At 36.8% G+C, this 22554-nt stretch overlaps 1 protein-coding gene across 2 annotated transcripts in view; it reads right to left on the reverse strand.

The window, feature by feature from the left end:
* LRBA (LPS responsive beige-like anchor protein) overlaps positions 1-22554 on the reverse strand; it is a 387071-nt gene that overhangs the window by 311915 nt on the left and 52602 nt on the right. For both annotated transcript variants that reach the window (XM_008500801.2, XM_030450868.1), the window contains exons 15-21: positions 21652-21714; positions 19799-19896; positions 16576-16668; positions 15584-15692; positions 14980-15061; positions 13222-13345; positions 12712-12904 (exon numbers count right to left, since the gene is read on the reverse strand). In XM_008500801.2, coding sequence (XP_008499023.2) covers positions 12712-12904; positions 13222-13345; positions 14980-15061; positions 15584-15692; positions 16576-16668; positions 19799-19896; positions 21652-21714 — 762 coding nt within the window. The remainder of the gene's footprint in view (positions 1-12711; positions 12905-13221; positions 13346-14979; positions 15062-15583; positions 15693-16575; positions 16669-19798; positions 19897-21651; positions 21715-22554) is intronic.

Raw genomic sequence — 22554 nt, forward strand, 5'->3', positions numbered from 1 at the left:
TGCTCAAATCCTAAAATTGTACTGTAATTTATTCTGCATGCTGTCCTCATGGCCAAAAGCAATTTTACTTTGTAGACAACTTCAACTGAGAGCAAGATTTTCTTTAGTGTACCTGTTATTCCTGGCCAAAAGAAAGAAATAAAAATAAGAATTAAAAAATAGAAAGAAAATACAGAAAATTATATAAGTATTCAGAATTTTAAAAATTAATTCTAGGAAAAGAAGGGAAAATGTGTCAAGTTTAATGGTTATTAACTGGCATTATTTCCTAGCCTAATTACAATAAAATGTAAATAGAGGTATCTGTGCTACTTGCATTCATGTCATTGTACAGGATACAGATAAAAACACCACAGCATAGTATCCAGACCATTACTGCATTTGAGATAGCTGACTACCTACAGCCACAGCTGAGCTTTCACACATTGTAGCACCTTCCGTGTGATCAACAATTCAAAGATAGATTTTGAAGAATTTTACATAAAAAAACCTAAATCCCACTAAGTCAGTCAGGGTAGAGAGGAGCATGGAACCAAATGAAAATTCTGGGGACCTCCAAATGATATCTGAAATTCTCCAGAAGGCTCCTCCTCTGGTGAATGCTGTTCCCTCAGTCTGAAAGGCACATGAATCAGATTCTGTAGCTGTTCTCAAGTGAGAAGGAAGACCTTCTGAGGATGAGCTGAAAAAAACTATTACTGTTTTTCGGTATATATTTTTTAAATCCAGATAAAAAAATCTTTGTGTGTATACTGATAAAACTAATTTGCCCAAATGAATAGCTGTGTGTTAAAATATTTTACTAGACCAACTGAAGTTTTTATTACACTGTCATTCAATTTAGTTTACAATACATTTCTATTTCAGATTCAGATTTATCTCTGTAACAGAAGTGTTTATTTATGTTAAAGCTTTGTTCTCAAGATTTCCCCAACATATAAGCTGCAGCTATGGGTGGTTTTTTTTTAAACAATTTTCTTCATCATAAACATCTTCCACAGACAAAGCACAACAGTACATTTTACTAAATACATGAATTCACATTTTACAAATCTTCTTCATACTAAACTCATTCATTTGGATCTCATCTAAAAATCCCATTGACATGATACACAAAGTGATGATTAGTCAGTAGGAATATTTTCTCTTAAGACAATACATCTAAGACAAAACCTAACCTGACAAGTTAAAAAGGTACTAGAAATTACAGTAAGGAAATCAGAGAGAAGCAAAGCACAAAGATTAAAAGGAATGTTCTTCACATGTTGTGTTGTCAGCATTGGCTTTTTAACATAGTATTTTCTCCATCAATCAAACATAAATTAAAGTACTGTGGTATCAGAGTACTATTTAACACATGACCTGAGGCATGTTATTTGCTCAAGTTGATTTAATCGAAACTTGAGCCTCTAGCAACTGGGATATCTTCTTCCTCATGTTAAGAAAAAAGAAAGTCTTTCTGTGCTAATATTAAACCAGATACACAGAAACAAAAAAATGCAAATGATTACAAATGACTGAAAGTTCATCCAAGTGTTACAATGGATCTGTAAAATACTTTGTTATAGGGTGTTGCTAAGTAAAGCGTGTGAGGGACATTAGTATTTTAGAAGTTCTTCCTTCCTACACTGTAACAGTCAGGATGTCAAAAGAAACCCTAAGTAGATCATGCTAATAAGCTCTCCCTGCATTTTAATTTGTTTTCAAAAGCATGATTAGGCAAAGTTGCTACTTTGGGTCAAATCATTACTTGACTGAACACGAAATCTCAACAACTTGAGTTGATGTCTTCTCTCTCTCCCTGTTGCTTCCTCTATTTCCAAAACTACTCAAGTTTTGTGACAACAAATCTTTAAGAGACATCTAACAAATAAAAGGACCATTTGTTTATTTTGGCAAACTTACTGTATGCACTTCCCAGAAAGCAGACTCACCCACAATATATGTATGTTCATTACCTACACAGCACCAGTATAGCTGCAACAAACCTGGGATAACACAGCTCCCCTTACTCATTTCCATCTTCAGTGTCAGACTTGTTATTGCAACATGCATTTTAAAACATTATAGTAAAGATGACTCCTCAAAAATATTTGCAGGCCTTAGCTACAGTAAGTACTTTTTTTAATCACTGTTAAGCTACATCCAAGTAGAAGACATGGATTTTACCCTGATGAGGCACTGCTTCCACAACTGCTGAACAAGCCTCAGGTCTAGCCTTAACATCTCATTTCATTACTTCCCCTGAACCAAGGCAAAACAATGTTGAAGATGAAAATGGCACTTTGGGTTTGGTTTTTCTTATGGAAAGGGGCAAATGAGGAGCCATGTATGTCAAATACTTGCTACCACCTCCCCCCTGTACAAACATGGACAGGTATGATGGCAAGATGACACCAAGATGATCACAAGAGTGGCTAGAGGGGCCTGCTAAAACAAATTCTTTTTTTTCAGCACTCAAACTTGAATGCAATGGAGAGTAGTACATGACTCACAGAACATGTTCCATAACAGCAACAATTCAATCTTAATGGAGCCAATCACAGTAGTGTGTTGAAGGGCTGGCAGCTACTAAATCCACCCTGCAAAAAGAGCACCTTCACAGTGTTGCAAGAATTTCATCAAGCAATAATTGATGCTTACACTGAACCCTAAAAACCACAACAAAATTAAGTAGCACATTCTGGCAGCCCTATCTACTGAAATGCTTTGATAAATTACCAACCTGGTTTAAGTAAATTTTAAGCATCGAAGAATGTAGCTTTAAATGCATTCTAAAAACATATTGTCAGATCTGTTACAGTGGCTTTCCCCTAGCAAACCTCAAGGACTCACTGAGGTTAAGGCCAGCAAGCATCAGATCATCTAGCCAGGCCTTTCACTCCCTTCCCTACACACTGAGCCCAGTAACACTGTAACATGGATTGGAATACAGCACCAAGAAAGTTGCCCAAGAAAGTTGTCCAATCACATGATGAAGAGATGCAACCTCCTCTGGATCATTTGTTCCAAATCTAACCTCCCATAAAAAGAAAAAAAATAGAGAACTATAAATTGAGGTCTCACCTCAATTTCTAGTCACTAATTATGCCTGTATTTCTGAATAATTAGAAATACTTCAATGAGGAAGAAATACCATGCTTTAAAGACTGTTTAGTTTTGTTTTGTTTTTCCCTTTCCCTCTAACATACTACAAGAATGCTTTTAAAAGCCCAAAAGATGGAAAAGTAACTGGACTAACAAGACATCTAACAAGAATGAGCTTTCATCCTGAAGAACTAGAAGTAGTCTTCCTTCTGCAAGCTTTCCAGCCCTCCATAAAGCCTTAATATTGTGAACATCCATAATTTCATGCATCATTCTAGCGAAGTCTCATTAAAAACAAATGCAGGAGTAAAAGCAACCTAATTAATGGCTTCTGACTTTCCATTCCACAAACATATTCTACAGTGCTAGCCACTACTTTTGGATAAATGACCAGTTAGTTATATTTCAGCTTGTAGAACCTGTGGTGCATTCTTTTTCTGTAATGCTGACTTTTTTTCTAAGGTGCTACCAAGCCAGTCCCCTAAACAAAGACCTACTGTGGCTTCAGACTTATTCTTACCAACCACATCTACCAGCATTATATCTACCTTGCATGAAAACAGCCCCAAATCTGTGCTTCATAAATCCAGGGTAGTGATTTTGCTTTTACTTTCTTCCCTCCCCTTGACTGTCTCATGGTCAACCTTCACATTCCCAACAAGACCCTTGCTCTTGGCGAGTATGATGGTTCAGCAAAACACCTCTCCATGTTGGCTCCTCTATCAGCTTGGAGGAGGAAAAAGTTGTCAGTGAACTCAAGGAACCTTCTGAGTTTTTTCCCTCCTGCTGCGTTGTCCCTCCAGGTACCTGCAGGGCCTGCAAACACGAGGTTGCTCCTATCTCTCCAGAGAGGACCTCATCTGATTGTTCTTCCTGGTCAGGCAGCCTGTAGCAGATGCCCACTACACTATCACAAATAGGTTCCCTATTTGTACAATCCAAATAATCACAAAACCAAATTCCATCTAAAAAACTAGCCCCTCTTTCAGCAAAAAGCCCTCAGTATTTATAAGCAATATACTTCTCTTGTTCTTTTTTCAAGATCTTCCCATGCTACTTACTCTGTGTTGTCTCTTAGGAGAATTTCCTCTTGAATGCTTTGCTTTTCCTAATAACCTACATGTGCTATCTTGAAGTCAGAAAGGCATCACAGGTATTGATATTAATCTTGAATGTTACCACGTCAATCATTAATTACAAACTGCTTAGGTTTGGTTTTCCAGCTAAGACTGTTCCAGAATTCCAGACATGTTACAAGTTCTACTGTTTGTCTTTGCCCAGCTGTGGTTAACAGTTAAAAATACCAGGTATAGCATGGAGATGCAATGCAATCTCACAGTCTCATCTGAAAGAGGGAATAGAGAATGGTTTGGAAGCCACTACAGAGCAACAATGGAAACCAAAACGTGCTCTTCAAGATTGCTGACTGCTGATTAAGACCAGAAAACAGATTGGCAAGAAGGTCAGTTCAGACAACTTTTCCTTACAGATGGGCAGGGTAAACTTCCAGGCAAGTAACTCCAAGCACAATCTGATGAGAATCTACACTGATTTGGGAACAATGTAAGAAACTGCAAGGACATACACAGTGGTAAAGAAAATTAGACAGTACAGAACTGCAGGAGAACGTCACTAAAAAAAATTGCCAAAAATCCACTTAAAAAGGAGAGCAATGCCTACATCCACCATAAACATCAAAAAGCACTCATGTCACAATGTTTTACTGTCCTTTAAATAATACTCAAATTAAAATAGCAGTGCACAAAATCACACAGACTACCTAAGCCAGTATTTTTTAAGCATGCATTTACAGTTTGGGGTTTTTTGATTATATAAAAAAGAAAGGAAATTTAAGACATGATGCTCTATAAAAATCCAACTTTTAAACAATCCTCTATAAACAGTTCTGCTCACTGTATTGATTTGTAACTTGGTCTGAAAGGAAACCAAGAACAGTGGTACTATGATGGAGACACTGGACAATTCTCCTACACTTCTGTTGCATGACATGGCATTTATCAAGCACACAAGTTCACAAAGCCAAACAATGCACCCTATAAAGAAAACACCCAAGGTTAACAAAAGCCGATCAACAAAAAAGCAAGACAAAACAGACATTGTGATTACTAAACACAAGTGGACAGAGACAGCATATAAAGGGATTACAGATTAAACATTAGAATCCTCAAGCAAGCAATAATTTACATGACAACTGTTAGCTTGAAGGATCTGAAATGTACTTAAATCAGGTCATTTTTTATTTTCCTTAAGGCATTTGCAACTGTAAATGCTGATAATACAAAATTAATTACTAGAAATTGTTCTAAATTAGTGAGCTAAAAGGCCAATCATTAATCTTCACCATCATTTGATGGTTAATCCATAGCTGTTTGTAATGCTTGGAATGCATCTCTACTCACTACTAGTTAAAGACACTTGTGAGCTAATAACTGCAACATTTGCCTCTGCCATTAATTTTAACTTAATTTGACATCCAACATTTACTAATTGCCAAGAAGAAAAATTAGCATACGGCAACAAAAAAGGTTAAGATGATTGACATTTACATTAAAGAACATAGGGAAAATGTTTTAACTCTGTGTTAAGATTTTGTCCTTTTTTTCATTAGCAGGTGGGTGTTTTGTAGAGCAGAGAGGAAGGGGATGTCTGCCAACAGGTCAGACAACTGTACAGCACTGCTCCTTCCTCCCAGAGCCTGCCCAGTGCAAACCAGCTCCGGTGCTGCTGACAACATCAATAAACTCTTCATAATTCCAGAAACCATTGCAACTTCTTAAATCTTAACAAGGACTTTATTGATGTGTTTTTCCACTTCTCTAGCAACACTGACTGTCCACAAATGGAAAGTAATGTCCAAACAAAACCAAGTCTGTTTAGCTGGAAGGCACCAACAACTAAAGATACCAAACATAACTTTCAATTCAGTGAAGTGAAAAATACTGTGTAGACCATACACTGACTTAGTCTGTAACCCCCTGATCCAAGGAATCTCAGTTATTTCCAAGTGGTTCACAGAAGAAAGCTAAGAAAACCCCAAATTCACAAAAACTGTGCAGGACACTGAATACAAGACATTTCTAGGAGACTAAGTTTCCACCAAAAAAAAAATTCAGACATTCTTGTTCCTGCATCCTGCATTTTCATCCAAGTAGCAATACTTTTGCCTTTTTTCTCTTCAGCTTGAAAAACAAAAATGCATGCAAATAATTTCTAGAATAAGAAAGCAAATACTAGTCAATATAACTCAGAAAAAGTCTTTGCTTATCTGAGAGGGAATTTTAGGTGCTCTGGCAGTGTTTTTCAAATTGTCAACATAAACTTAACTGTTCTATCACCACACAATAACAAATAGAGACAGCACACCAAACACGTATGTGCTCGTTTTTACCAATGCAACTGTTGTTTTATATTTGTTTAAATGGCAGGACATCACCTTCTCTTCTCAAGACAGATATTTTCCTCTCTGTCTCCATTCCTACAGTTTATAGACTGTCAAAATCTGCCTCGTGCATAGTTGATATTTAACTATTAACCATGTTGTAACTAAACTCTGTTCACCACTCTGTATTGTTGTAGCACCCAGCTATAGCTCTTGTGCACTCTTCTCTTTGGGCTGTCTTTTCCCATGTCTCCATGTCTTGGGAGCCCTGGAGCAGAGCCTCCACAATCATCATTCAAACTCATAGCCCAGAGTCTCAGTTCAGTGCCTGAGGCCACAAGCTCAACACAGGCAACAGCAAGTGTGGGAGAGGTTTGCCTCCAACTGCAGTGACAGCAAAGAAGGGCACTAACACTTCTTGAGACTGCAGACACATGAAGTCTCATCTTCCAGTGACTTTTATACAGAATTATATAGATGAGAATCCATTCTCTCTTCAAGTCACAGCTGTTTGCCTCTTATGTGTCAGTTCTATCCCTTACAAAGGTTCCTCCTTTCTCCCTTTTGAGACTTCTGGCACTTCTCAACCAGTAACAAATCTCTATCATACTCCTAAGGCTTCTGTGTGGTTTCCTCTACCCAACTGATCCTGTTCTGTCCTGCTTCATGAACTCTCAGTTTCCTTTCTTTACTTTATTCCTATTGCTTATTTCACTTTTCTTTCAGTTTGAAGCAGTCAAAATACAGCATCCTGCAACTCTGTGATATTGCACTCGCTTGAACTGAGTAAATAATAGGATGCAGTAGCTCCACTTTAACCATACATGCCACATACATAAGAGCCCACCAGTGGAACAGATCCCTTCTCCCAGCTGTTTTGCCTGCTGAACTATGAAAATCACAGAGCTGTCATGGTTAGAAAAGAGCTCTAAGATCACTGAGAGCAACTGTCAACCCCTTTGAAAAAACAAAACAAAAAAACCCCAACACTAAAAAAAAATCACCACCCTACTAGAGCATGTCCTGAAGTGTGAGGTGCCTCTACACATATTTAAATAACTCCAGGGATGGTGAATCCACCCCCTCCCTGGAGAGACCATTCCAGCACCTGAATTCTCTCACAATAAAGAAATTCTTCCCACTATCTAGTCTAAATCTCCCATGACACAACTTCAGGCCATTTCCTCTAGCTCTAATTTCATTATTTACTTGACAGAAGAGGCCAACACCCACCTCCCTACAACCTCCTTTCTGGTACCTGTAGAGCGCAGCAAGGTCCTCCCCTCAGCCTCCTCTTCTCCAAACTAAACATTCCCAACTCCCTCAGCCTCTCTTCACAGTCTTGCTCTCCAGACCCTTCCCCACCTTGGTTGCCTTTCTCTGAACTCACTCCAGCACCTCAATGTCCTTCCTGTGGTGAGGGGCCCAGAACTGAACACAGCACTCGGAGGTGCAGCCTCACCAGAGCTGAGTACAGGGGCACCATCACTGCCCTTCTCCTGCTGGACACACCATTCCTGATACAGGCCAGGATGCTCTCTCTTGGCCTTCCTAACCACCTGGGCACACTGCTGGCTCCTATTCAGTTGGGTGTCAACAGACACCTCCAGGTCCTTTTCTACCAGGCAGCTTTCCAGCCACTCTTCCCAAGCCTGGGGTTATGGCCAAAGTGCAGGACCTTGTTAAACCTTGTTACTGGCCTTGGACCCAACCTCTCCAGAAGTCTCTGCAGGGTGTTCCTACCCTCAAGATCAACACCCCCACCCAACTCCGTGTCATTTGTAAACTCAATACCTTCATCTAGGTTGTTGATAATGAATAAGGCTGACCCCAAAACTGAGCCCTCGAGACATCATTGGTAACTGGCCACCAACTGGGTTTACTTTCTTCTCCTCAGAAGCACCAATAAGGAAATGCCTGCCCACACCAAACAACAAAAGAAGCTGTAACAAAAGAACACTTAGAAAAAGTGAAGGCTTTTATCACAACCACCAGCCTCTGAGTGTACACAGATTTCAAAGGAGGCTGCAGATTCCAGCTCAGGTGCCTGTTGCTTCTCCCCCTATATTTAAACATTTCAAGTGTGCTACTTGATTTGCATCTTCCCCAGCTTTTCTTCATTGATACTTTGGGCTCAACTGACAAAACTGAAAACCACAAATCTGCAGTGATACAATGGCCCTTCTTGGCCCCTCAGGGCAATGCAGACAAACTTCTCAGAGGACAGAAGAATATCTGAAGGACATCAATGACAACATCAAGAATAACAAGGACAACATCTAGGACATAAAAACGTTCTAGAGCTAAAATGTCTGCATGTACCACTGTAGAAAACCCTACCTTCTTCAAGATAGGGGGAAAAATGGAGCCACAACCATCCTCCATATCTTATGAATGCCCATGGGATCTAGACTCAAGAGATCCTGATAGCCTCTTACGTTCTAAAATGACTGAGCCACGTTCACTTCTCTGCAAATTAGTTTTTAAATTGCCATCATAAATTAATTCCTCCACCACTTAATCTTGTCTGCTTTTGCCAGTTTTCCTTCACCTGACAGTGATGAACATCAAACAAACACCACACATGTAAATGCTGTGCTCAACTTTTATTTTTTTTCCTCCTGTATTAACTGAGTGGGGGAACTCTCACCAGTGTTTATTACAACTGTACTTCTTGAGAGTGAAAAATAATTATTTAGAAATACACTCTATGCTAAAGTCACAGTACTAATGTTTTAAGATTATACTTAAATCTTAAACATGTTCAGATTAGTGAACAAAATTTTTCCACTTTTACAGGCATTTTCACTTATACAGTAATTAAACTGTAGCTTATACATATTAACATTTAAGTCTTACTCAACAAAAATCGAGCTACTGCCAAAAAAAAGCAAAAAAAAAAAATGTACCCACAAAATTTACCCAAATATCTTCTCTAGCTGAATCACATAGTAACACGAAGCAAATTAAAGTCATAAAATACATTTATGAGCCTGAATAAACAAATATTAGTTCTTCCCAGTATTTTCAAACATTCAAATAACTTAGGAGTGTATTATATTATGTAAATCATTATACTCTTTGAGGAAGCTGAAAGGCCAAAAAGGGAAGTTATCCAGGATTCTTTACTTGTTTCTGATTACTAATCCCAAAATCACTGGTCCTTTTTCCAGAGTAACATGGCTAAACAGATTAAATCTAAGGTCTGGCTAGCATTGTTATATTTAAGAAAGTTCTCAGGTGCTTCTCTAAATTCAGGATATTTAAACAAACCAGAATTGTGACTTTATTTTTCCATTAACATTTTTATTGAACTAGAAGCCACAAATTAAACCCCTTTGCGTACACTGTGTTAATACCCAAAAAAAAAAAAAAAATCAAGAAAACATAATATGGAAATAAGCAAAATCTATGAGCAACACTAAGATTTGGCTTTAAAAAGGTTACTCACACCTTCTAAATTCTGCCAAAGCAGTGCAATTGTGCTAGAAAATCCGTTGTTGCTTATGAAACGTTGTGCAGCTGTTGGAGGAGAGGCTTACAGTGACAAACAGCTTCCCTGCTACAAAGGTGGCAGGAAATCTATCAAACTGGACAATAAAATTGCAATTGAGTTTCTTTGCTTTTTATAGCAGCTGCATGTATCTTGATGTGTAGCTCTGCAAAACCCATCCAGTTCTGTAACACTGGCCCTTTATGTACTAGTTCTTTATCAAAGAATGGTGTTATAAATTAGTGGCAAGAATGGCTCAAAGGGTTGTAAAAAGGAAAAATAAGCAGTAACCCAATACAATTAGCTATGAAATAATAAAAACACAAATTGGTTGTTCTCCTAGTAATGTTAAGGAAATATTTTTCTTCCCATAATTCCCACATTACCTTGAAAGCATGCTAGAAATCAAAACCATCTGAGATGCACTTAGCATCGAACAATTTGCCCACTGACTTATGGCTGCACTATGTTATGTGTGAATCTGTATGAAGCTCAATATTGATCTAACAGGACACAAGAATATTCCAAATAAGTAAAATTAGAGTGATTTAAGGTCACTACGATTAGATATTAATTTTAGTTTATAGAGACACTTTCAAGTGATTAATAAGATTTCACCACCAAGAGCTTTTTTATTATTTATCCTGATTTATGCTTATGTAATTAAAAGATAGATGTGAATTATCATCAAGCTTTACACTGCTAGTTGCATAAATTGCATGTATTATTTATAAAAATGTTCAAATGGCAAATGCATAACAAAGGTGAAAAAATCCAATTTTAAAATCCTTGATTATTGCATCATCATTCATACCACTGCAGTTAAGTTAGCTCCTGGGTGCTGTGGTTGTTTATAATCATTTTTGTTTAGGGCTTTGGAACTGGATTGGTATATTCATACCAATGTCTATATAATCTGAACTCCTTATGGTCAAAACTACACCATCACATTCCTAACCTTGCTATTGCTCAACTTCCTCCAATGTAGACTGGAAGAGTGAATCAGTCCTTACATAATGACAGGAAAGCCAACAAAGTCAGACTTGGGAAAAGTGATACAGGAAATTACTTCTACAACCAAGGATACCTCCCTGTACCAACATGCCAGGAAACAAAAGTGAGAAACACAGAAATAGTTGGTCATTTGCTCATTCACTATGGTATCACACAAAAACCTGTTCAGAAAAACCACCAAACACCAAAAAAGTTGTATTATCTGTACCTGTTCTGTTTTGGTATTTTCTAAATCCATGGGGTTTTTCTTAATGTTTGGCTGTGGCATCAAGATTTCACAGACCAAGTAAACAAAATTATAATAAGACTATTGATTAACCACACTGAAGTCACTGAAGATTATGACCAAAAATCTCTGTAATCATTTTGACATAGGAGCTGTTTAAATTGCATTCTCTAACATGAAGAGTCTAAGAACAGAACTACAGCTTGTAAGATAAAGTGCTAGGTAATTTTTATATTCAGCACACCAATGCTCTCTGTAAGAGAGGTCGAAAACTGACCTTCCTTCTTGACCCAGTTCCAACTGGGTTGGAACAAGATGATCTTTAAGGACCCTTTCAACCCCAACCATTCTGTGATTCTATACTTTCTGAAGACTGCAGCACCAGCACAAAAGATGGTTAAGCATATTGCCACAACTAAAACATGAACTCTGTAAGGGTTAAAATTTGGCCCTGGATTCTTTGCAGCTGGATTCCATTTGGTACGTGACTATTTAATGATATTATTTCACACACTATTATTATACAGATTTCTAAATTTGTCTCCCCACAGCCCAGTATTCCCACCATTGAGCTATGAATGCAATGAACAAATGGAGCTGCAAAATAACACTATTTTTGCTGTCTGCAAAAACCAACTTTTTTTCAGTTTAAAAAAAAAAAAAAATCACATGAACTTACAAAGGCCTCAGAAATGCTTCCAGTTCCTTAGAATCATACAGTGGCCTTTAGGGTTCACAGATGCCCTTTTCCCACTGAGAGGGTGCACACATTTAGAAATATAGTAGTTATCTTTTCATTCACCTTAGGTAAATATTTCTGATAAACCAGGATAACTAAGAGGCCCACACTGGCCTTACTGTTTTGTTCAGATTAAGGCAGAACAGTTCCCTCTTCAACTATTGTGTCTTGTTCAAAGATCCACTAATACCTTCTACAAAATAATTCTGGTTGTATCAACAACAAAATCAGATGGAATAATATTAAAGGCTAATAGTTTCATTCTGACTGCAAGGATTTCTGTTCTCACCTTTAACAGCTGAAGCACCTGCCTTCACTTCGATTTCTATGCTTGCTACTGGTTTGTTTTACAGCCTTTTGCTGTTACTAAAAAGGTGAATTTGCTTATGAATAGATACGGTGCGCCACCTTGTGTTCATACTATGATTAAAACCCACAAGCAGCACCAAAAGTTTTCAGAAATGCTCCTGAAAGTTTATAATTTCGTATTTAAGAATTTGTGCTATTTTGGGTATATAATAATACTACCACAATCTGAGCAATAACAGAGATACATCAGTGTTCCAACAAGAAAATGAACACTTAATCGACAAATACTTGAAAGCTACACCCCGTAACTAACACTGGGCTTTTAACTACTGAGCTTCACTTCAAGACTATTTTCAGGTGTTATCACTGTGTGATACGGCACTTAAGGCTCTATATCTAATTAGAGAGCATAACAAAACTCCCCAGCTGTTTCCAACACTCACCTTGGAGTGTGTGATGGACAGAGTATCCACCCAGACACGCCAGCCACCCCACTCGTATTTGATTGCGTGGTAGAGCAAAATCCGAAATATGGTATACACCATCTCAGTGATCTTCTGTTCCTCAGAACTCTTTGGATTGAAACAGCAAAGGGAAAGCATCCACTCCTGCCAGACTGAGCACTGCAACAAACTCCTGTAAAATTCACATGTGCTATTTCAGAAAATTTCGAAATACATCTTAGAAAGATATATCAGCTAGATCAGGAATTCAACATGTTTAAACCAATTGCTGTGTCCAACCTTCTCTAATTTCCTTAACATATTGAAGACCATACCAGAGTACAGAACTTGCTGAGCAGCAATGAAGCTGTTTCTGCCTAATGAGTCTAACTGACCAAGAGAAAATCATCAAATCATGGAATGTTAGGCTGGAAGGGACCTCAAGGGACACCTGGTCCAACCCTTAACGTTACATTGTATGTTACACGTGAACATAGCAAGCTAACTTACCTCCTATTTTCTCTGCTGTTATTAAAAAGTTTAATCATATCTGAGAGAAAGGCTCTCCGAACTTCCAGGGTTTCTGGACACTGTGGAGAATTTCGTAGCAGGACTGCAATAACCTTCAAAATCTCTGTAAAACGGATCATGAGCAATAAAATATTAGTACTAAGCACAGAATAAAACACAGGACATGTTCCATTACTGTTTCTCCAAGAAAAGAAGACACAACATAAAGTCTATACTGAGAAAAACCACATTTCTGTTTGAAGGTTTAGCTACCAAAAATCCCTTATTCCAAGACTTCTCATTCATGGTCACCACCAGGGGGATTTGCACTCCCATGTACATGAAGAAAACAGAACTCAAGAAATTTTTTTTAACTAGCTGGTTTGAAAAACACAAGTTCTACTGCAGGACAAATGACAATCAACAGATTTTGTCAGAACCTTCTTCTAAGGAAGTTCACATAATACAATGTATCTGGCACAAAATCAATATTAGAGACAAATTCAGTGATTTTGCTCTGCCTTAATATGAAATTTTTGAAGTGTAAACAACTGAATATACTTAATTTCTGTTATTGAAAAAAAAAAAAGAGAAAGGGGACTAAATATTCCTGATACAAAATTTAATCTCCTATGAACATAACATTTTCTGTATTTCTAGGAAAGAGTCAAAATTGTGGGTATATTCCACTTTCTAATGCAGTGGGGCACTGTCTGGTCTTGTTACCTCCAAGAAAGGTTGACACTGTAGATAAATGAGGGTGCAATTTGAGCACACTGTGATAGTTTCAGTTCAGCTTTTACAGTTTCTTTTAAAAATTTTTTTATGGTATTAGCACTGATCTTAAAAAGGTACTCTAAAAGTCATTCTTTCTACTGGATAATTCCAGTCTCATGCCTCACACTATAAATAATCTGTATTAACCATAGCAGTGACTGCCAACGTCAAAAATCGTAAGAAAAAGTAACAGAAATCTCCTCATATCTCTTGCTTCACACAGAGCAGAAAGCAAACGGCATGCTGCAACCAGATTTCTTTCCTCTGTATCTCCTTTGCTTTGCTTTCTCTTCCCCCACTTTCCACATGAAGCAAACCCACAACTAAGATCTTCATTTAATGACAAAGCAGCTATGAAAGTGTAAAATCTATTATTTCTCCAGAAAAAATGAACTCCCAAAGGTATCCTAAGTCCATTCACTTAATAATGCATATAATTCAGGAAAGGAGATCACTATTTTCCCTTAGTTCAAAAGACATCTAAAGTTTCATATCAAGATATTTCCCATAAAGTAAGCTAACCAAAACACTGAGCAGATGCATTTTTCCTACTTCCCATCTAGCATTGTGGTACCAAATGTAATTGAAGATGAAGGGCGTTTCTGTATCTCAGGTAATTTAGTCTGACATCACTAAATAATGCAATCACAATTTTGCTGGGACCTTAACATGTATTAAATCAAAGTATCATGTGCACACAAGTCTTGAAAAAGCATTTCATAACTTGACTGCCCAGACAAAAAGGGTGAGTTTTGAATTACATACACATTAGGACACACAAAATGTCTTTCAAAAACTTATAGAGATATACTTCCTAAATAACTTCAACCAAATGCACATTATGTTGCTTTTTGCATCAAAGAATGTAAAATTGAGATCAGAATTAATGCTGCTGGTGTAATTAATAAGCTTTCTCGTGTTTGTGTTTTTTTCAAGCAGACTTATCCTATGGTAGTACTTAAAAATGTATATAATTCTTACGAGGATTTTGTATCTTCACTGTTGAATCTGGGTCAGGATGCTGTTTATGTATCACTTGAGTGCAAATCTGTTCAGTCAGAATCTAGCAGGAAAGAAGATGCCAGATCAATGTTAATATGGACAATTTACTGAAAAATAGTTGGATACTTCATTCATAAAAGAAAACTTATTTCACCATGGTTCCCCACTTGTTGCCTTTCGTGACAATATATTTCATTCTGTTCCCAATTATTTTTGCTTTTCACTTTCTCTTAAGCACGAGCTATTATTTTAAATACACTGGAAAAGAAAACTGAATCTGACCAAAACAATCATCATAAATCAACATCATTGTTATAATAAAATTCCACATATATACAAGTGTCTGCTTGAGACACTCACGTTACTCATTATCTAGAATTATTCATAATGAGCATAACCAAGTTAAGGGGGGAGTGAGGAATCAAGCAGTGAGCTTTGAAAAAGAAAAAAGAGAAGTACTAAGCTGCACCATGCTAAGGTTTAATGTCATCTGGAATATATCAGCACAAATATGTAAGCAATTTTCTAACAATGTTTTAGACGTAATTAAGAAGATTGGCTCGTAACTACAGTGTATTACTACCTCAAATAGGACGTTGTATGTGGTCATGGTGATTAAGCTTGTCTGAAGCATCAGCCTTTCAGCCAACAAAGAGAACAATCCATGCCCAAGCATGACTTCAGCTTTTCTCCTAAAACAGTACAAATGATAAAGTAAACTTACGTATTCAACTTGCTTTAGAAAGAAAAAAAGACTTCTAAAAAGTGTGCCACAAGAAATATGAAATCACTGGAAACATTTTTTTTTCCTTTTTTGTTCCTTAAATCTTTCACTTTTGCTTAAGGAAATGGGGCAAGTATACAAATTCTGCAAGGACAAGTAATTTCCTGAAGGCAGACAGAAGAGAGTTACTTGTCTTCCATAGATGCAGTCCACCCACCCATGGGCCTAAGAAACTGAAACACAGCCTCTGGGATTTCCTGATGAACACTCAGGAAAGGGCATCTTTGTCCTCATTTCACTCAAAAAAAGCCAAGCATGGACAGCAATCTCAGTAGTTGTCTACTGCTGTGGTCAACTTGAGACAGATTACATCCAGTTTTCAGTAACATGGGGTTCAATCTCAGCAGTCTAATTCTTACTACCAATTTCAGTGGAATTTGGAAAAAAGACCACTTTAAAAAGCAGGTAGACATACTGTAAGTATTACATGACCTTGGTAAGGATGTGATAAAGCCTGGACATCAGTTGCCAGTAACAAGTAATTCCACCACATCAGAAATGTACTAATGACAAACAAACTGAAGGATACTTGAAGAACAGTAGTTCTGTTCAGTGCAGCACATTAGGGATTAACTTCCAACACAGCATCATTTGTCTTGCATCCAGAAATGTGTATGTGTGTGTGTATATATATATATATATATACATATGCATGTATATATATATATATATATGCCAAAAAATACATTCACCAAACAATATATGGCATCTATGTTTCACAACCTATCCTTCTTCCTTTTAATTTTTCTGTGGTGGTGGTGGTATGTTTTAATACCTAAACCAGCACTTACTTTGGAGAGAGATGCTTTAAGAAATATCCCATCACTTTCAGAGCTTGCACTCTGATGCCTTCACTTTGTGATGCTAAAAGCTTGTAGACAACCCTAAGTGGAGAAAACAGAAGGTTTCCTAAAATAGTTGAAATACATAAAAATTTCTGGAAAGACAAATTAACTGTGGTAGACTGCAGAGTCTAAAACTCATTTCAAAGAATGATTAACTTATTAAGACTGAAAAAACCAGCATGACATTCTTGTTAACAGAACAATAGTTTGTGATTTCACATTTCCTTATTACTTTAAGGGGTTTTTAATCAAATGTAACCATCTCCCAAATATTAATACATAAAACATGCTCTAAAAGGCTGCTGCAAGTCCTATATTGAGATAGGACTCTAACTTTATCTTACAAGCTGTAGTTCTGTTCTTAGACTCTTCATGTTAGAGAATTCAGAAAACTTAGCAAGCAATCAGTTCAGTACAAGTGCAGCTGGACAGGAATAGTGGTGCAGAGGGGAATTTACTACTAGCACTAAGATCTGACCTCTGTGCATGCTGTTGCTCCCTCATGAGGGACAGACAAAGACAAGTTGGGAGACATTCTTGTCATTTCCCCTACATCAGTTTCTACTCTTCATATCCTGATGATTGTGCTCTACACCAGCTGGTCAATCTCCACTAAGAAGGTTTAAGAAAAAAGCCAAAGGCAGAAAGGGGGATGTCTGTAGTAAAGTAATAGACTTAACCATCTGGAAAGTTCTAGCTGAAGTTTTCCCAGGAAAGAAAATGAGAGTGAAATAAACACAGCAAGGAAAACATCAACATAACTAATGAAAGTCTGGCAAATCAATAAACACTTGGAAGTACAATCTTGCAGTGGGGAGTGCCCAGTAACTTTAAATACATTTGACATCACCAATTCAATCTGTAATACTGCACAAATCTCAAATCTATGCCTTCCCCAAATAAAAAAGAAATTAGACTAGTATTTAATTTTAACTTCTCAAACATCTGATTGCAGTACATTAAAGCTTCAGCATTTATTAAAGTTTATTGATACTTTTATTATTTTAATTTCAACTAACTTTAATATTTGCCTTCTCTCAACGTGAAGAGTGACAAATGCAGAGTTTTGATTCTTGTACATCTCATAAAAACATGAAGCATCTCAAAGTATTTAAGTGACATTCAATTTCATTCACTGCTTACCTTTCAGACAGTGAAGTGCTTATGACCATTATCTGCTTGTGTCACTATCTGATTTTAGTTGGGCTACAGCTCATGGTATTGGACAGACCTTTGAATTTGTGAGCTATGATTTAGGTTATACCTACATGGAAAAGAAGGCTCTCTATCACAAAGGAAAAAAAATTTATTTCCTAGTGCTACCTGAAATTCGACTGGAACAGAAGGCACAGTACTCAGTCTTTACTGTGAATACTTTCTAAGTTTTGCATCATTTTATGGGTGGGAAAGAAAAAAATAATTCAGTGATTCTTGGGTCTTCCCCAAAAGATTCCATCTCACAATATTGTATTTTAGACCAGCAAGTTGTTGAGTTCAAAAGCTTTAGTCAAGTTTTTAGGCCTTACCAATACATCACTGAGCATTCACCAGCTATTACACTTGCCCTCACTTTCACATACCTATAAATAATACCTAAACCAGTAAAAATCTAGTTCTATACTAGAATTTACATGAGAACCCAGAAGCTATTAAAAAAGCGATTCTATTACTAATAATTTATCCTGGAGAAAGCTGCAGCCACAGCAAATACAGAACCAAACAAGCAAGCCCGTGTTACAATGTCTACTCAAGCAATGTAATCCATTTCCCTGCTTGTTTTAACAGAACAGAACCAGGGTTACCTAATTTCACAGGAAAATAAATAGTCTTACATGTATTTAATTAAGAGGATTTGTTACTTTAAAAATTTTTCTTTATAAAACCTCCAAATATCTATAAAGATTTAATTATTTTTTTTTTAAATTTCAAGAACCCTGTGTTCTAATTGCAAAAAGTAGAGGCATCAAGAAGCATACAAACAACTCATTAATGACTGAAGACAATATAGGAGCATGGAATACAACAAATGAGACAGGAAAAGTGATTTCTCACTGTGGACTCACTATTCATAGTGACTTGCCCATACACTAGTTAATAAAAAAGAAAATGTCTAGTGCCAGTTCTTAAATAAATGCAAACATATTGCATTGGAGACCAAACATGACATCCAAACACTTTATTATTTAGAGCTTTTATTACTTTCCCATAGTATAATACATTACCATACAAATCAAGTCAAAGCTGAGGAAAATGGGTTAAAAAAAAAAACAACAAACCATAAGTCTAGTACTAAAAGGGGAGAAAAGAATTATGAATGTGCCTGGATGTTGTCTCTTGAGAAAGAGCAACTGAAAAAAATTTATGTATAAATAGGGGTTAACCAACAGGTGCAACCAAATGTATGAAATGAGACTCTGCTTTTACACAGCAAGAGAATTACTACTGCACATACCCTTCTAGGAAGAGTTCTTACATTTCTTGCCTGTTCCAATTTCTTGCCCACTGTGTCCAGGCAGGTTCATTTTAAATTAGAGAAGTTCAGTAAATTTAGCACTTTCTGAGAGGCACAACAGAATCAGAGTCATAGGTCAGTCTTCTTCTAGCAGATCTTCTCTTGTGCTTTTACTGTTAAAAGTATTTCCTGCTTTCCCTACTTTCTCTCACAATGTTAAACAGTATTATTCTGTTTGTTGAGAGAGACTGAACAATCCATACCATAAAGTGCTAAATTTAAACAAATAAAAGCTTTTTTTCTGCAGAAGTCCTACAGTGCTTTATTCCTTAAAAAAGGGGAGGGGAAGAAAGTTAGTAAATATCTGAATCAAATCTTATCAGCCAACCTGCAGTTGGTAAGTAAGAATGGGAGGCTAAAGACTAAGCACCAGTAGATGAAGGAAAAACATCAACCTAGAGACTGAATGATCACTACTTGTCTAAGCATAGCTGACAGCTTGGAAACAAACCAAGACAGACTTCATTGATAATAAATCCAACATCACCTCTTGTCAGAAGAACACCTTCACAAAAAACAGCAATCTCACAAGATGAGCACTTCAAGATTGCAACACGTACACTTAGGAGGACATTACAGATTCCACAGGAATTCTAGCAAGCAACAGCACGGTCAAAATACTATTTCCTTTTGCCCACTTACAAAATCCACACTTACTGTAATCCATTCCTCTGATCAAAAGCAGGGATCATAGAACTGGGATGCTCTGACATCAGAGCAACAAGCAACTGCAAGACATCCATTAGATTGTCATCCTGTTGAATAAAAGTTACAAATCTGAATTAAAAATGTGGGTATGCTAGAATCTTGTTTTGGTTAAAAGAACCACTGCAAAATATTTCAAAATGATCCAGAGAGTAATAGTACACCAAGGACCAAAACAGCTAGGTCAAGATCAAAAAGCTACAGATCTGAGAGGCAAGTACAGAAGAAAATAATACCAAAAAAACCTCTAAAAAATAAAGAATGAAAACCAATACATCTGTGTCTGAGACACCAGCCTTTTGCAGGGAATGGACTCTTGGACTATGCTATTTCCCACACACATGGTCATCTGTTTGCATGTATAGTTCCCCATCTTTTACAGCACAGGAGCTCAAAATAAACTGCTGCACATTTTCTGGGGCACAGGGTGGTGTTTAATGCAAAATCTCTACTAACAGTCCAAGCCCAGGATGAAAAAATACCTGCCACAAACAGCCTTTAAAATGGCTCGTTCAAGCTGCTCAATAAAGTTTTTCATATGACTCAAGCACTCTGAACTACAGTTTATTAATTTGTTCCAAGTGATTTATAACTAAAAATAACCTTCAAAGTAGGTTTCCTTTTTCCATTCTTTATGTTATTAAAATGAAAACTTATTTTTATATTTAAAAAAATCAAATACTTTCCAACAAATATTCTGACTCCCTCACTATTAGAGAATCAGTTTTACACCACCTGAACAACTACATTCACCTGATGGTATCACTGGCTTACCTTGCAGACACAATCACTGATGAATGAGCCCCTGTAATTTATTTTTCAGAATTTGCAACTAGGCAACTAATTCTGTGGGATTCAGTATTCATGGAGCTTTCAAACTTTTTTACACTTGATCATGCAAATTGCTTAGTTAAAGAATCACCTCCTCATCTGAAGGCCTTATAAAGCTTCTGCTATTTTCATTTATTTTACATGTAACCAAGAGTCTGAGCTTTTATGTCTCCATATGAAATAGAATGGCTTAAATTGCTTGACCATGGCACTACCAGGTATAAAAAACCAGCAGAGAGAATAAAAGAAAATATAGGTGCAACAACAAAAAAAACCCAAAGCACAAAACAGAAAAAAATTCCACACTGCTTGAAGTTCAATTAATTCCTTATTTTACCAATTTCAAGCACCCTTACAGAGATGAGATCAGTAAGATTTATGCCCCCATTTCCCTTGTCTTTGATGTTGCATCTGGCATAAAGTGCTTTTTCCTGGTGCTAAAATATGAAGATGCAGATGTATCAGTGGTAACCAACATTTTCTCCCAATTAAGTTTACATGCTTCTCTAAGATGCCATTAACACACATCTTTATTTTGTAATGCATGTTTTCCATTTCATTGCTTTATTTAAGAAGCAAAATAAAAAGCAAGGAAAAACAAACCAAAAAAATATTACTTAGGCAGCATAAACCCAAGATTGTCCTTTTTTTTTTTTTTTTTTTTTTTTTTTTTTTAAAGTCAGTTGCACCATCTGTTTTTCTGCTTAGTAAATGGGTTTGCAGCACAGCATAAGTAACCATTTTGACTTACTGGCTTAATGAACTTCAATCTAACATAGTGCTTAAATCACTGCAAGAATATTGGCAATTCAGCACACCACATACACTAGAGTTAGACTGTTTGCTGCTTCCTCTACAGAGCCATCTTGTGGCATAAAGAAGGTAATATCTGAAGACATTAAAATATTTGGTAGCTACAAACAGCAGAAGCAATACCTCTGTCCCCCCCCAGAAACCCTCAAATTAAAAATTACCTCATGTATAGTGAGCAGATAATTGAGGATAGCTTGCAATTCATCTTCTTTTATTCCAAAGTCCTTTAAAAACAATCAGGTTTGAACTTTCATTTAGCATTGCTACAAGCCATGGCTACATGCAGAGAAAATTCCACAAAACACATTTGGTTTTCTCCTGTTACTATAATAGCTTCAGAGATAGAAGGCAGCTTTTTCCTGCCCAAAAAATGCCCACTGAAAGTTATGGAAGTGCATTAAGAAAACTCCAATACAGGCATGAAAATAAGACAGACAGCAACAGCACACTTTTTTCCACTACAAAATCCTTTCTTCAGTTGCTATCCATTTTGCAGAAACTTAAATCATTAATGGCATCTTTGTTGGGAATATGCCTCGAGGTCTTTTTGATGAAAATAAAAACAAAAGCCAACAGTCTCCAAGAACATGATAAGGAGAAGGAAAAGCAATCTTGTTCATTTCTAGGGATTTTATTTTTTTTTTTAAAGTCTCATTTCCTGAAAAGGTTTTGCACCACTGCCTAGAAATAGAAAACTTCAGGAAGGATCAACCTGTGTGATGAACATGTTTTTTACTGTACTTGTGAATCTTTATCCAAAACAGCCCAAGCTATAAATCTGACAGAAATTAAAAATAAATAATAACATAAATAACAGAAATTACTAAGTTAACAGAAGTCTTTTGGATTCTGATAGCTAAATTGTCCCTGACACTTCGATTGCAGAGCATCCAGTCTAAAGAATGAGTACAAGAGTCAAAAGCAAAACTTCTCTGGCAGTTACTCCTGCATCCTGCTGGGGCAAAGGGGCAGACAGGTTCCTCAGCAACACAGATTAAGAGGAGAAAAGGGAGACAGATTCAGAGAAATGAAACAGTCTACAGAAAGGAGAGGAGCAGAGAAAC

The sequence above is a fragment of the Calypte anna genome, chromosome 4B, assembly GCF_003957555.1.
Source record: "Calypte anna isolate BGI_N300 chromosome 4B, bCalAnn1_v1.p, whole genome shotgun sequence".
Taxonomy (NCBI): Eukaryota; Metazoa; Chordata; class Aves; order Apodiformes; family Trochilidae; genus Calypte; species Calypte anna.